General features: G+C 36.7%; 1 protein-coding gene across 1 annotated transcript; it reads right to left on the bottom strand.

Annotated features, from left to right (window-relative positions):
* Nucleotides 1-62: 62 nt before the first annotated feature.
* Nucleotides 63-14,682, bottom strand: mtmr8 (myotubularin related protein 8). The gene is made up of 14 exons (XM_065250586.2): nucleotides 14,528-14,682; nucleotides 12,577-12,699; nucleotides 10,547-10,709; nucleotides 8,754-8,911; nucleotides 8,411-8,539; nucleotides 8,089-8,223; nucleotides 6,933-7,065; nucleotides 6,552-6,661; nucleotides 6,310-6,435; nucleotides 5,260-5,309; nucleotides 3,589-3,789; nucleotides 2,426-2,554; nucleotides 2,008-2,134; nucleotides 63-1,927 (listed from the first exon to the last, which is right to left on the bottom strand). Exons 1-14 carry the CDS (start codon nucleotides 14,549-14,551, stop codon nucleotides 1,634-1,636), a joined length of 1,902 nt encoding a protein of 633 aa, XP_065106658.2. The 5' UTR covers nucleotides 14,552-14,682; the 3' UTR covers nucleotides 63-1,633.

The raw sequence follows: 14,682 nt of genomic DNA, 5'->3' as shown, positions 1-14,682 counted from the left end.
GTAATGACTGGATTCAGTGTATTACACAAACAAATCAATAAAGCAACCAACAATGCACAATGTTATAGAAAAGGTATATTTATTTAAAGAAAATATCCATTTAAATTCAATGGTGAACGTATGAAAAAATATAAAACAGTGCAGTAATCAAAACAAGCATTGAGTCTTTGTTTGGTTAAACTTTAGAAAGGATGAATGTTATCACAGCCTATCACAGAGTTTCTGTATCAGTGGTACACTTGGTTTCACTTGGCTTATTTTTACAAATTCCCTTTTAACTATTGCTGCCCTGTACTATACTATAGTACTGTCTCTGCTATTGCTTTCAACTTAATCAGTACAAAATAAGGTAAACAAATCAAAGGATTTGATAAACAAGTTCTCTATAAAGGAAGCATTTTCAAATATATTGATTTTTCAGCTAACACAACATAAAAATATTTTTAGATCATGGACTTACTCTGTAGCAGCCAGATCTACAAATAAAGCTTTCAAATCCTTTACACATACAGAAGACAAACTTAAAAAAAAAAACACTTAAAAAAATATATTGTTCCACAAAAGTATATGCATTGTATTCAAAAGGTTTGGTCAAACTGACATATTCTGAATCTAAGTCTGCCCTCCGGCACATTTCTGTACATCAGATCATTTTGGCATTAAATCTAGGCTTAAACAATGCAAAATCTTATTGCATTCAATCTCAAGAGCTCAGTAAACACACAATTTCCCTTTTCTTTAAACACTTAAAAGTTTCAGTTTGTGTCTTTTAGTCAAGAAGGCTGCAGAATGCCTCAGAAAACAAATAAGTTTGTGCAAAAATGATAATTTAATAACATTTTTTATAGTGTGTTCCCTTTATCTACCTAAATCTCACAACAGCTGCTCGAATATCTAAATCAATGAGTATTATGGTTTAAACCTCACATTTATACAAGTAAATTGTTTGTATGGCTTAATGATCTGACAGTCATTTTTATATCAAGCGTGAAATTAAAACAAAGACATTAAAACGTCTAACACATGATATTTCTACAACATCAGATTTGATCATAATGGCAAATTTGAAGAGTCCACTTGTCCTGACAAACTTGTTTACGGTATATAGAAAGTGTAACAATCATGATCTGTCTTTAATGAATAGTTCACCCAAAAATTAAAATTCTGTCATTTACTCGCCATCAGGTTTTCCTGTATTATTTTCTTTATTCTGTTAAACACACAAAAAAAGATTTTTGGATCATAGATGGGAAGCACACAGTTGACGGTACCCACTGACTTCCATAGTATTTGTTTTTTCTACTATGGAAGTCAATGGGCACCATGAATCATTTCTCTAAATAACTTGGTTTGGGTTTAACAGAATAAAACACACACAGGTTAAAAACTATTTTTGGGTGAACCACCCATTTAAAGTCAACAAACACTAGAAAACAAACTCAGACTCTAAACATCAAACTTAAAAACAGTGCTGCATAACTAATGAACACTACAGACTCACAGTGAGCTGTGTGAATGTGTTGTTGTATTAGCACAACATGTAGAGATTTCTGTGGCACTATACACATCTTACACACTTGACATTTGTTCTTTGGGGTTTCAGTCGAAAAGTCTCTCCTGTTACTATGGAGACTCATGAGGATTCTTGAACCTCCTCATTGGAATGTTCTGTTTCCACAGAAACAGGGTTTTCCTTTAAGGAGGTCACAGAATGTTGGGTGGCAGCTGGCTCCGCCCCTTCTTCCCCATTGCATTGTTTAGAGTCCGGCCTGGCCTCCTCCGCAGCACCGTTAATCAAAGGGCTTTGGCTTCCGTTCGATTGGTTAACAGTAGCAGTAGGCGTCTTCTCGCTTTGACTGTCCCGCTTTACAGGTGTTCTGATTGGTCCAGATGGGTCAGGGAGAACTCCGTCTGCAACGGCCAGCTGCTGTATATGGAAGAGAGGGAGACCGCGTAACATTATTTAAATACCTCCCCAAGCTTGCAAAAACTACAACACCCACTTACCCTCTGTAAGTCAGTCATGGTTTTCTCTCCATCTACCTGCTTCTGCATAAGAGACAGCAGCTGGCCTAGAACAGATTGTTTTGGGTGCATGCCTTTGTCATAGTGGTTATACATCCCACACCAAAACCTAGGAAAAACAGGCATGAGGGCAAAAAAAAATTCACTTTGTTATGTGAATCACCTGATGTTTTCTTTTTAGTTTTTTAGAGTGAACACAAGACTTTAAAGAAAGACAATCTTAGATTTATTATTAAATCTCAGTTCAATTATATGTAAAGTATATCATTAAGTATTTATGAAACTAATCTTTAATTAATCTTTAAATTGTTATCTGGTTTGTGGTGAACACAATTCAGTGTAAATTTAGCAAATCTGGTGCATGTAGTTATGTTGTGTGTGTATGGGAGCTTATTCTTACTTGAAGTGAAGGGGTAAAGTGCTGGGTCTGAGCACCGTGTTCTTTAATGAACGCCGATACAAGGGGTTCCGATACTGATCGTGGTTTTTCAGAAGATGAGGCCACAAGGAAAACGTCTTCTCTTTCAATCTAAAATCAAAGTTCTATAAATAAACATATAGGGGCGAATTCCAAGACAGGGTTTAGATGAATCCAGGACTAGGCCTTAGTTGTATTAGGACAATAAAGTAATTTTTACAAACATACTTTTCAAAAAACATAACTGGTGTGCATCTTGAGACAAAACAATGGCACTGATATACTTGCAAGCTTTTTTTTGTTTTAGACGATTCAAACATGCATCTTGGTCTTGTACTAGACTTAAACCCTGTCCGGGAAACCGCCCCATATTTTTTACTTGGCACATACAATAAATATTTGAAGAGTTTGGCTCAAAAATGACAAAAAAATCTTGTTTTTTGATTGTGCATTCCAATTAATATCAATCAAACTGCCGTTGGTTGGTTTTGTTAAGCCTTTATAACTTAAAGAGCACATATTTCATTGCTAAAAAAAACATGTTTTTTGTGTATTTGATATTATATAATGTGTTCGCGTAGTTTATGGTTTAAAAAAAATCCTGTCCTGTACATTTTTGTAGCTCCAGATTTCACTCTCTTCCTGAAACGCACAGATTTAAAAAACTCTGTGTCCCTGATTGGCCAGCTAATCTGATTGCTGCTCCTTACCATGTTTGAGAGATTCGCTCACAATGCAATACTAACAGGAGATAACTTACAGGCTGTGAGTGCGAAGCGGGAGGAATCATGATAATGTCGGTCTCTACTACCTCACCAATCCTGGGAAATAAACTGTTGCCTACAATCCGTGTGTTTGTTGTATTCCAAGAAAAGAGATTTATGTTGGAGAAGATAACTCGCGTCATTGTTTACTTGGGGTATGTACCTTTTGCATATCGTTAACATGAACTAAAACTCACTTACACACCAAAAGGAAATGTTAAATCGTGAATTGGACAAAAGTTTCTCTTTAAAAGAAATACAGCCAAGTAGCACAATAAAACACAATAAAAACATAATAACAAACATATTTTGACAAAAAATTAAGTTTTCTCGTTTTGGAACCAAACTCTTCATTTGGAAATATGCAGCTTGTTTTTTCACCTCATTTCCTGTCGCTCTCTCTGACAGTTGCCGATGAAGTTTCCATACTGGCAGGCATAGACCTGGTTGTGGATTTCTATGAGATAGGATTCATTGAATTCAAACGCACAGGGAAACTGCTCTGACAGCTGCCACACGCACTCTAGGAACTGGGTCAACACAGGAGACACTTCCTTCGGGTCGCCATCCAAATGGCCACACCTATGGCAACAAATGAACACGCTGTCACAAACAGCTCCAACAAAAGTAACAATCTGCTTACGGCATTGGTGATACTGGCTATAGTGAGTTTTATTTGTCTACCATTTTTAAGCATTTACTGTCTCTATAATGTCTCATGACGAAAATGTGACCCTACCTGTGAAAACATTTTTTTTGTGATTTAGCATTTTCTACATACAATCATCCTACATAATGTAAAAAACTTTATGTGAAAATATAAACTTGATATCTTTCATATTGACTGAGTAAGGTCATGTCAAATATTGAGAGTTTGATGCTCCTATTAGATTATGAGACTGTATCCTAGATTTTACAGGCAGGGTCACAAATGAGCATACTAGATTACAGTTTGGCATTATTTGTCAATTTAAAGGTGACATAGAATGATTTAACGGAGTATTTATCCTTGTTCTGTGATGTGACATGTAGACAAAAAATGTTTTGTTTGGGTCTGTAATGCCTTGGAAGCTTCCTAAAAACCTCTCTCAGATAGCTCTATTAGGGTGGGGGATTTTAAACAAGTGGTTTTGCACCTATTTGGCTCCCCCTACTGGCTTAACTTGCAATCTCATTACTGATTGGCGGACTTTGCTGCCACTCAAAAAATGTAGCCAATTATTTTAAAGTGGAGAGGCAGTGAGATGCCTGTGATGTCATAAGCATCAGTTTTTCAGATTGGGCTGTTTTCTGGCTGACATTTCTAAAAGAGGAATTTCTATGAGACTGAGATGTTTAGCATGTTTACCACTTTTTGTATGTTTGTGAATGTGGGTAGACTACCATTATTCAACAAAGACAAGGTAAAAATGGTTTTCATTCTCTGTCCCCTTTAAGAGGAACATTCATTCGTTTAATCTTTTGGTTAGTTTAAAGTCCCTGTAAAGTCAGATATTAAATGTTCTGAGTTTGTCACACCACAGAAAAATTTGTTATTAACCAGCCAACAAAATATGAATGATGGAAAAAATAGCAAGTAAATAAAATAAGTTATCAAAATCTTGGAAAAATAGGCAGCAGGTGGGGGAGTGTCAGCTGTTAGCGCTGAAACCATACCCACCTGCAGGAAAGGTGCCGTCTCAACTTTCAAATATCATTACAACCTAAATGGATGCTTGGACCATGCGTGGTGGCTCAAGTGCATCATTTTTATGCCCGCCTAAGAAATCCTGAACTCAGAAATGACTTAGTTTAACAATCTAACCATTCCGTACAACATAGTTTCTAGTTTTTTTGTGCCATGTCAGCAATACATTTCTAACATTTATAATGTGTTTTAAAAAAAATAACTTAAGATTGACTTATCATAAAGGTAATCATTTGTTTAAATACCGAAAGTTATGTTATGTTACTAAAAGCTATGACATCTATATATACACATTATTAAGAGACTATATTTGGTTGCTTTGATTTAAATAGTGACTTTATCAAATGAGAGTGATGATTTTTTACCTGTGATTGAATTTATGACCAAAAGAGATCCACTCTTTTTCTATCAGAACCTGTAAATAAAAAGCAATTTAAAAAAATAAGGCTTCTCTTATATTAAAGGATTACTCCAATTTAAAAAAAAAATTCTGATAGTTTACTCACCCCCATGTCATCCAAGATGTTTATGTCTTTCTTTGTTCAGTTGAGAAGAAATTAAGTTTTTTGAGGAAAACATTTCAGGTTTTTTCTCCATGTAGTGGACTTTAGAGGACCTCAACAGTTTGCAGTTTCAATGCAGTTTCAAACTATCCCAACCTAGGCATAAGGGTCATTTTCGGGAAAGAAAAGTACTTTTAAACATCTCATCTTGCACTAGCCTTGTGATTTTATGTAATCATGTTGAAAGGTCACACATGACGTATGCCAAAGTACAGCTCTAGTACAAGTGTGGGGAAAGAGGACCGTTCCGATGTTGTTGTATGTGAAATTATGCTAATTAATCTCTTTGAGTCAGTTTATTGTTTAAAATGATCTGCAAGTGTGCGTTTCACATACATGTGACATTTCAATGTGATTACGTAATACGTAAGGTCACGCTGGGGGGGTGTCACACGACTAGTTCAAGACGAGAAGTTTAGGTTTAAAAGTACATATTTTCTTTTGGCGAAAATGATGATTGTTTCACTAGATAAGACCCTTATCCTTCAGTTGAGTTTGTTTAGAGCAATTTTAAACTGCATTGAAACTGCAAACCATTGAGGTCCACTATATGGAGAAAAATCCTGGAATGTTTTTTTCAAAAAAGTCATTTCTTCTCGACTGAACAAAGAAAGACATAAACATCTTGGATGACATGGGGGTGAGTAAATAATCAAGATTTTTTATGAAAGTAAAGTAATCCTTTAACGTATTCATGGACAAATAAAATAAAATCCCTTCATTTTTATAGCTAAAAGTCACGTTTATGAATATCTGACATGTTTATCAGTAATGCCATGACCAGTGTGATGTAAAAGTTTACATGCACTGTAAGTTACGTTGAGGGTAAAGGTTATGTTACCGGGTCATTACCATGAGCCCTTTTAAGGTTCTGTAGTATGGGTCCAGCAGTATGCAAGCCAAAGAGCAAACCTGGGCTGTTCTATCCCAACCATCTGAACAATGTACTAACACACTTGCTTTCTCGTCACAGACAGCCTATAACACAAAAACAAAATGCTGAGTAAATCTGTATATGCGATCTCTCTCTCTCTCTCTCTCTCTCTCTCTCTCTCTCTCTCTCTCTCTCTCTCTCTCTCGATCAAAGTCAATACCTTGGCGAGGAACACACCCGCATCCATAACAGATTTGATGTGCCTCAGCCAGCCGGAGTTCTCCAGTCCTGTCAGATAGTCACTCATGGATGGGGACTTCATAGAGCACACTGTAAATACAAAAGAAAAACTGTTCCTTGTAACATAGTGTATATAATATAATTGTAACGTGTCTGTTATATACAGTTCTTTGTTATTTTAATATATCATGTTTCAGGTTTTTGTGCGTAAATGTTTAAATATGTTTCTATATGAATAAAATTGAATTTAAATATTTTTAGTACAACCTACACTTACTTAACCACAAAAGTACAATGAATAATCATCTTACACCGAGCTCATATTGCACATCATTATTGCAGCAGCAGCGTGTCATCTTACCCTCCAGCAGTTTTTGCAAGCTGTTTCTCATGACATGGATGTTTTCAATCCCTTGGAATTGGAATCTGATATTGGAATAGTTGTCCTCATTCTCGTAGCCTTTTCCTGCCGCGCGGTTTGCCATTGCATTCAACTAACAAACACAAAAGACTTTTGTAAGTGTGCGCACACATATGGTTGCTGAATCTGCAGAAGGTCAACTCAAGTCAAGGTTTATAGTCATTGTTTTTCAACAGAATGGAACAGAAATATCCAGTTAAAACATGAGGCAGGAAACCTTAACTAGGACAGTATACACACTTTTCATTCATTAAATATGAAACAGATATGAAATATATCATGCAATACAGTGCATTATGTTGCATCAACTAAAGAGACACAATAGTAGGGCTGCACGATTTGGGTAATTTTTCCCATTGCGGTTATTCATGCTAATATTGCGATGTGCGATTGCGATTATAATAAATGGTATCATGAGTCAACTTGATGGGTTTTAAGGAAAATCCACACACAGTTTAGTGATAATGCTAAAATGTGTATTTGTAAAACTAGAAATGTTTTCTTATTGCCACGTGATGTAGCAACTGCTCAGTGTCAGTAATCCTAAATCCAAAATACCGCCATACAACAGACGTAGAGTTTTTTTTTAGCTACCAGATCACTGTCAATCTCCTCTGCATCCATCTTCGCTCTGGTATTTCCGCGCTGCGCACACACAAGTGACGACGCACACACCACACAGGTGCATGTCACACATGCACTACCTTTTTTGTTCGTTTTTCTTTCTTTTTTTTTAAACAGCAAGGAAAATCATCAAACTGTTATCAGAAAGTTGGTGTTAACAAGTCCACACATGGATTTATTTAATATAATTGCAACATTTTGCTGTCATATAATTGCACAGGCTGACATTGCGATTGCGATTGCGATGCGATTAATTGTGCAGCACTACACAATAGTTATGCGTTTACTACACAAATAGCATGACATTTGGGGTCAGTGGTCACAGAGTAAAAGATTTACATCACACTACTCCTATGTGCTACATATATGAAGGAGCAGTTGAGTATAAAAGTTTAAAGATAAACATTTACATGTCTCATCCTGGACTTAGGCACGCTTATGTATATAGAAAGGTTAAGGTTAAAGGTCGCACCTTAGGCCTTGTGTCAACTACGTATATAAAAGGGCAGTTGGGGTTTGCCTGGCAGATGGCCTGAAGCATCTGCTCGTCTTCCATGCAGCGAGAGTTCAAACCAGACAAAGGCTGACTGCAGCGACAGATCGCAGCCTGCAGCAGGAAATGCAAAAATAAAACATTACCATCGTCATGCAATGTTTATACTTTGCAGTATTAAAAATAGAAATTGGTAACCTCACAACATAACTACAACACAAAAAGCGTACATATGAGGGCTTAAAATACTTTTTAGACAAGAGCTATTGTGTGCTTTTCTGCAGTCTGTGCATCTATATACCTTTGTGTCTTTGTAAAAGTAAGACAGAGCAGGCAGTCGCCCACGGCTCCTAAACTTGGCGCTGCCAGTTACCGTGGGAACACTGACATTTTTGGGTAGTCCTAGGACAGGCGGATAAGTGCTACAGATCTGTATAAGAGAAAATAAAATACCCATGGAAGATCCATGGAAATGCCAGCATACAAAACAACAACACTCCTATTCATAAGAAATGCGTCTCATTGATCAAGAAAATTTTGTTTTATCTTTGTGTGTGTCAGGTTCAAACAGTTGCTGGGTGTGGTGAAATGATCATAAACAGGAAGTATGTTTATAAGATTGTTGAGTCACAGGAAGATGCTACCTCAAAGTTGTCGTTAAGAAGGCTGATTTCCCAGTGATCATTGGGGAGGCTCATCCTCCTGAAGTCATTTGAAACATCAATAAGTTCCCAACCCTGCTTTCTGTCGTCCTCATTTTGGCTCGGGTTATAGAGAAATGCATACAGCTCCTCCTCTTTGACTACAATAGCACAAAAGCACAGTTAGTTTAATCTGATTTAGGTGTTCAGTGGCCCAATGAATCTGGAGTACAGTTTTAAAACAGTAAAAGAAATTGATCATGTACTTGTGTTTTTAGGCCTAAATTAATCAATACTGTTATATATCAATTCTACTGATTTAATATAGATCATTTTACTTGAGATGGGAATACACAGAACTTAAAGGGACACTCCACTTTTTTTTCTAGAGTTAAACATTTGATTTTTACCGTTTTGAAATCCATTCAGGTGATCTCCGGGTCTGTCAGTACGACTTTTAGCATAGCTTAGCATAATCCATTGAATCTGATTAGACTATTAGCATCGCGCAAAAAAATAACCAAAGAGTTTCGATATTGTTCCTATTTAAAAAAGACTGCGCCGAGTCGAAGTACTCCCAAAAGTGCTTTTCTGCCATACATTATAGTAACCCTTTTTAACCTGCTTTTAAAAGCGCCACGTTTTATTTTGTGCCACCATATTTGATCGTATAACTACTCGTTTCAAATAGGGAAAACGTTGATGTGTTTGGTCATTTCTAACTTCATCTCTGTTTGGTACCATTGAATGAACTGGGCTAAGCTAAGTGCTACCAAAGTGTCGCCGTGCGCCACAGCGCTTCAGTGCACGCACGAAGATGATAGAGGTATGTGTCAACTCTTCTTAGTTAAAGGACAAGTTCGGTATTTTATACTTAAAACTCTTTTTTTAGATTGTTTATGATGAAATAGAACGGTTTTGACTGAAATTTCGACATATGCGTCTGCCCCGAGAATTTTCGGGTGTTTGTTTTTCACCTCCCACCTCTACAATGGGTGTATAGGTGCACTGGAACAATCCTTCCTAAAATGCATTAAACTTTCGTTTAAAAAGACGTGAAACTCACCGAGTGGTCAGGGGTGTTCACTGATATGCTCACACAAAATCGCTGCAAAAGATGCTTTCCAACAGGTGTTTTAGCATTCGTTGTAAACTTGTGGACCTATTTTTTTAAACGCCTCAAAACCGTATATTCTTCCGTTGAGAGTTGGAATAATAGACACTCCAGCCCAGTTGGTGGCGATAATCCGCCTTTGCCAATTGCAAGAATAGAAACAAAGTTCCCGGCGCGGAGTAATACTGTACCTCACAGCACATCTAATACAAGTCAATGGAGTTGGACAAAACTTCGATAAAACCTGTTGGAATGCGTCTTTTGCAGCGATTTTTGTGTGAGCATATCAGTGAACACCCCTGACCACTCGGTGAGTTTCACGTCTTTGTAAATGAAAGTTTAATGCATTTTAGGAAGAATTGTTCCTGTGCACCTATAAAGGCATTATAGAGGTGGGAGGTGATACAAGAAACACCCAAAAGTTCTCCGGCCAGCATCATATTTCGAAATTTCAGTCAAAACCGTTCTATTTCATCATAAACAATCTGAAAACAGGACTTTAAGTGTAAAATACCGAACTAAGGTAATAACATAGTTTAATATGACAAAACGATGGAGTATCCCTTTAAGGCTTTTGCGCAGGACAAATATTCATTCAATAAACATCATCTATCATAAACCTTTAATGATTCTCCTGAACATTACAATCTTGCCAGCACAGTAAAGCATTTTGTTTGCATACCTGGTTGAGACAGGCGCAGTAGTGACTGGTAAACGTCCTGACAATCTTTTTCTCTTTGGAAAACCAGGTGGAGCAGCTGAAAGGTTTTGCAGTGGATCAGGAGCGGACAGCCAGACGCACTTAATGGCAGCTTCTCCACAGACGCGATGTGATGATGTAGCACCTACAAACACACAGAAACACAAAGTTTGATAAAGCCACTCCTGTCAGACTTACCTACATGCAGATTTCCAGAAACAGTTTTACATGTCCATTTACAACCCTAGGATCTGTCTGCAGAATTAAATGATATATCATTTCCTTAATTGAAAGTAGTGTTGGGCGATAATTCGATAAAGATAATTCTCGTGATTTAATTCAGGGAAATAAATTATTCAATGATTGGAAATTAATGTTTCAGAGTGGTAAGTTTGTGTGTTTATTTCAGTATGTAATACAAAACGCAAGCATATAACGCTAGCATTTAACGCTAACTTAGCAGTCACAACTTTGTTTTTAGCATTGTAACAACATTGAAATTAATTGAATGTGTAATTTAATCTTGGGGGGCGTACATCTCAACTGTAACATCACAGTCTGTTTTATGTTGAGATTGGCCTGTTTATCAGCAGTCTTTTGAATTGCATAAGGTTTACATAGTAAGGCTTATGATATGTCATTACCATGGCATGTACAGAACTGTTATTATTCATCAATGCCTAGGTAAATACAGTTTTAGATTATACGGTAAAACCTGTCTGGACTGGACGCAAGTGGCAAGTTTTGTTAAAGCGCTACAGAGCTAATCCAGACATTTTATTTAATTGGTGCATCTCAAATTATTTTACTTACAAATATCATGTGTAATTATTATCTGCTATGGACAATAAAGTCACTGTTATTTTTATAAAACTCCTAAAACTCAGAGTGTTTAGACAGACTCAATTTGCCATGATGTGCAATAGTAACAGAGCAACATAGTAAGAGAGCAATAAACCCAACAGTTGACCTTTCTCTTTTGATGACAAAAAAAACATCAGCAAATGGCACCTAACGTATAGCATCAGTAAAACATTAAAATTCTCTGTGTTACTGCTTATTTATCTTTGCAGGTGCACGATCATTAGTGATGCACCGATGTATCGGCCGCCAATATTTATCGGCCGATTTTTATGATTTTGAAACTATCGGCATATCGGCAATAGCATGAGAACAGCCGATACCGATTGTTTATTAATTAACCGCATAAAGGCAATGAATTGCATGTCTGTTGTTCAATTAAAATGATTAAATGTTCTGGTGTGCACTATACTTGGCTTAAAGGCACACAAGGCAAGTCTGAGTATTATTTCTCTACTAGCTCCCCCTAGTGTCTGGGAGTAAATGCGTTCTATATCTAAGACTATACGAGACTGAAGGACACCGGGTCGGATACAGCGAACTTGCAAGTGGGGTATTCTTCCTACAGACGGTAGGGGCGGGCGAGAGAGTCTTCATTCGTCATGTAATGAGTCATTTAACCATATACCGACTTACGAAGATGATTTATTAACATAAAAATGCTGCCTTGTGTCCCTTTAAATGTCTTAGACAATAAAAGAAAGAGACTGCACTTTAGTGGGGGAAAATAAGTCCAACTTTTTTTTGAAGTAGCAATATTTATGCTCTGTTTAAAGCAATAGCACTGGCATTATTTATGTTTATTAAAGAAATACATTATATGTAAAAAAAAAAATAGTTAATGTTGTTAATAAAAGAAATGCTGAATAGCAAAAACCACCTTTAAAGGTTGTCATGTTGTCTTATCATATTTGTTTTAGCTTAATTTGTGCCTCTCTAATTATGTTGGTCAGTTGAATGTTAGATCCAATCCATGTTCAGTAAAAATAATTTGATGCAGAAATAAACTAGCTAACAGACCAACCGTATAGTTTTTAAGTTTAATATCGGTATCGGCCAGAAGTTGTCTGTTTAAATCGGCATCGGCCCAAAAAAAACCTATTGGTGCATCCCTAACGATCATGTCACCTATGTCCACTGGTCTACCTTACCCATGTTTCTTTGCGCGTGTTGTTGGTTTGCTCCACGTAGATAAAGTGAGTAGGGGTCAGGTACAGAGTTCCCTGAGTGGACTTCTTGTCTGTGTACCTGTCCAGTAGTTTCACATTCTCCACCTGCATAAAAGCCAAAGAGAAATGTAATAAAGAGTCATTTTTGTGTGATGTACTATTATCTATATAAAATCATCCTACGTAATGTAAAGAATGTTCTGTAAAAATAAAACCTTGATATATTTAATATTGAGACTGAGCAAGGCCATGTCAAAAATTGAAATAAAGTAAAAAGAATGAGTGAAATCAAACTTTAATGCTCATAATCTCATAATTATGAGACTTGATTTCACAGGCAAGGTCACAAGTAAGTAAGGTTGTAAGGTTTGGGGATTTTTGGAAATTTTCCAAGTTGGAAACTTTAGGAATTAAAGGGGACATATCATGAAAATCTGACTTTTTTTAGTGCTATAATTGGATCCCCAGTGCTTCTATCAACCTAGAAAATGTGAAAAATACCCACCCATTAACTTAATTTTGGTAAACAATTCTCTGCAAGCATGTGAAAAAATAGTTCATTGAAATTTGGGTCCCCCTGTGATGTCAGAAGGGGATAATACCGTCCGCCCCTTAATCTGCACTATCCCACCACAACACTGCCACACACATACTCTGGATACACCACAGATTTATTTTTTATCTTTAAAAGTCTTGTAAAATGTCCCCTTTAAAGAAAATTATTTGTAAAATGTCTGTAATTTTTACAAGCTGCATCGCATACAAACATTAGCTTCCTTGACATCTGACTCGTCTTCATCTGTGTGCCACAATTCCCATATATTCCTGTTCAATTTCCATATAAAGTTTCCAAAATGTTGCTAACCCTACGAGTAAGTCCATACGTACTTGCTCAAATGTCTGTGCTATACTAGAAAAAAACTACCGTATACTTGAAAATGACTGTAGGGTTTAATCACAATCAAGCCTATAGGGATTTGAATGTCAGAACCCAGTCTATGTTTAACACAATAACTAAAAAAAAAAAACGTTTACTAACTTAACATACTGTCAGCATGTAACTTTCCTCTGGTTACAGTGCAACCCATGTCCCAGGTTATTAAATAACAGGCAATGAAACATCATTATAGTAGTAGAAGATGCCTCTTCAGCACAAACGTCAAAGTCTGATTTGCTTGCTTATCAGTTTTTTATTCTGACTCTTTGAAATTGAATTACAGATAACATAAGAAAACAGGTTATTCTGTCACTTGTGACTCGTGAGTTGTGGTAAATCAGCCCCTTGATCACCATAAATGGCAATGAAGAGTCTCTTTATAAAAAGTTTTGTTACACCATGACAGCCAGACCAAGCTCAACCAAGAAAGATTCATTTCAGCTTGTAGTTGACTCTGGTCAAGGATCAAAAATATAACCCCCTGTGTGTTTTTAGTGGGCATAAGATGGTGCAAACTGCTGATCAAGTTCCTGCAGAACTGCTGATTTAACATCCTGACTAACTTACTCTGAACTAACACAAGCACTCACCTAAAATCAAAAGGACAGCATCCACCAATTTATTTTGCAGTATGATTTTATAATGTTATGTAACAGATTAAGTTACGTACGGTTAAGGTCCTTAATATATTTTCAACAAAGTGTCATGCATTTCCCCATTGCCTACAGTTCCACTTTAAGAAACCTGCACCAACTTGATTTCGGGAGGTCTCTTCAAACTCAAACTTGGAAACTCCTCTCAGTCCATTCACACTCACTTAAATAGTGTGACATTTAGCAACCAACACGAAACACTTTCGAAACAAGACTAATTTAAAGTGAAACACATTTGCTTCATCCAAAAACGCATCTAGAGAGAGTTTGAAATTGATATCATAGCTTTCACGAGAGTCTGTTATAAAAGCACGAGCTCGACCACCTGTTGACTCTGTCATACCTTTGGCGTTATGATGTGCTCCATTTTTTTCTTTAGGTTATCATCGAACTGTCCACCAAGCACCACTTTCGCTGTTTGTGTGTTGTTTAGCAGGTATCATATTTTTCAGGAAATCGTACTCTGTCGCTGCGTTCCTCCCTGACACGAGAACTACA

The sequence above is a fragment of the Paramisgurnus dabryanus genome, chromosome 5 (genome assembly GCF_030506205.2).
Source record: "Paramisgurnus dabryanus chromosome 5, PD_genome_1.1, whole genome shotgun sequence".
Classification (NCBI taxonomy): Eukaryota; Metazoa; Chordata; class Actinopteri; order Cypriniformes; family Cobitidae; genus Paramisgurnus; species Paramisgurnus dabryanus.
The sequence above is the reverse complement of the archived record's forward strand: the minus strand, read 5'-3'. Positions and strand labels throughout refer to the sequence as shown.

Coding starts and splice junctions, on each gene's coding strand:
- mtmr8 (XM_065250586.2), bottom strand. CDS start 14,551: ATGGAGCACATCATAACGCCAAAG. Junction 8,224..8,410: donor ACTTTTACAAAGACACAAAG/GTATATAGATGC, acceptor TTCCTGCTGCAG/GCTGCGATCTGTCGCTGCAG. Junction 5,310..6,309: donor GAACCTTAAAAGGGCTCATG/GTAATGACCCGG, acceptor TTTTATTTACAG/GTTCTGATAGAAAAAGAGTG.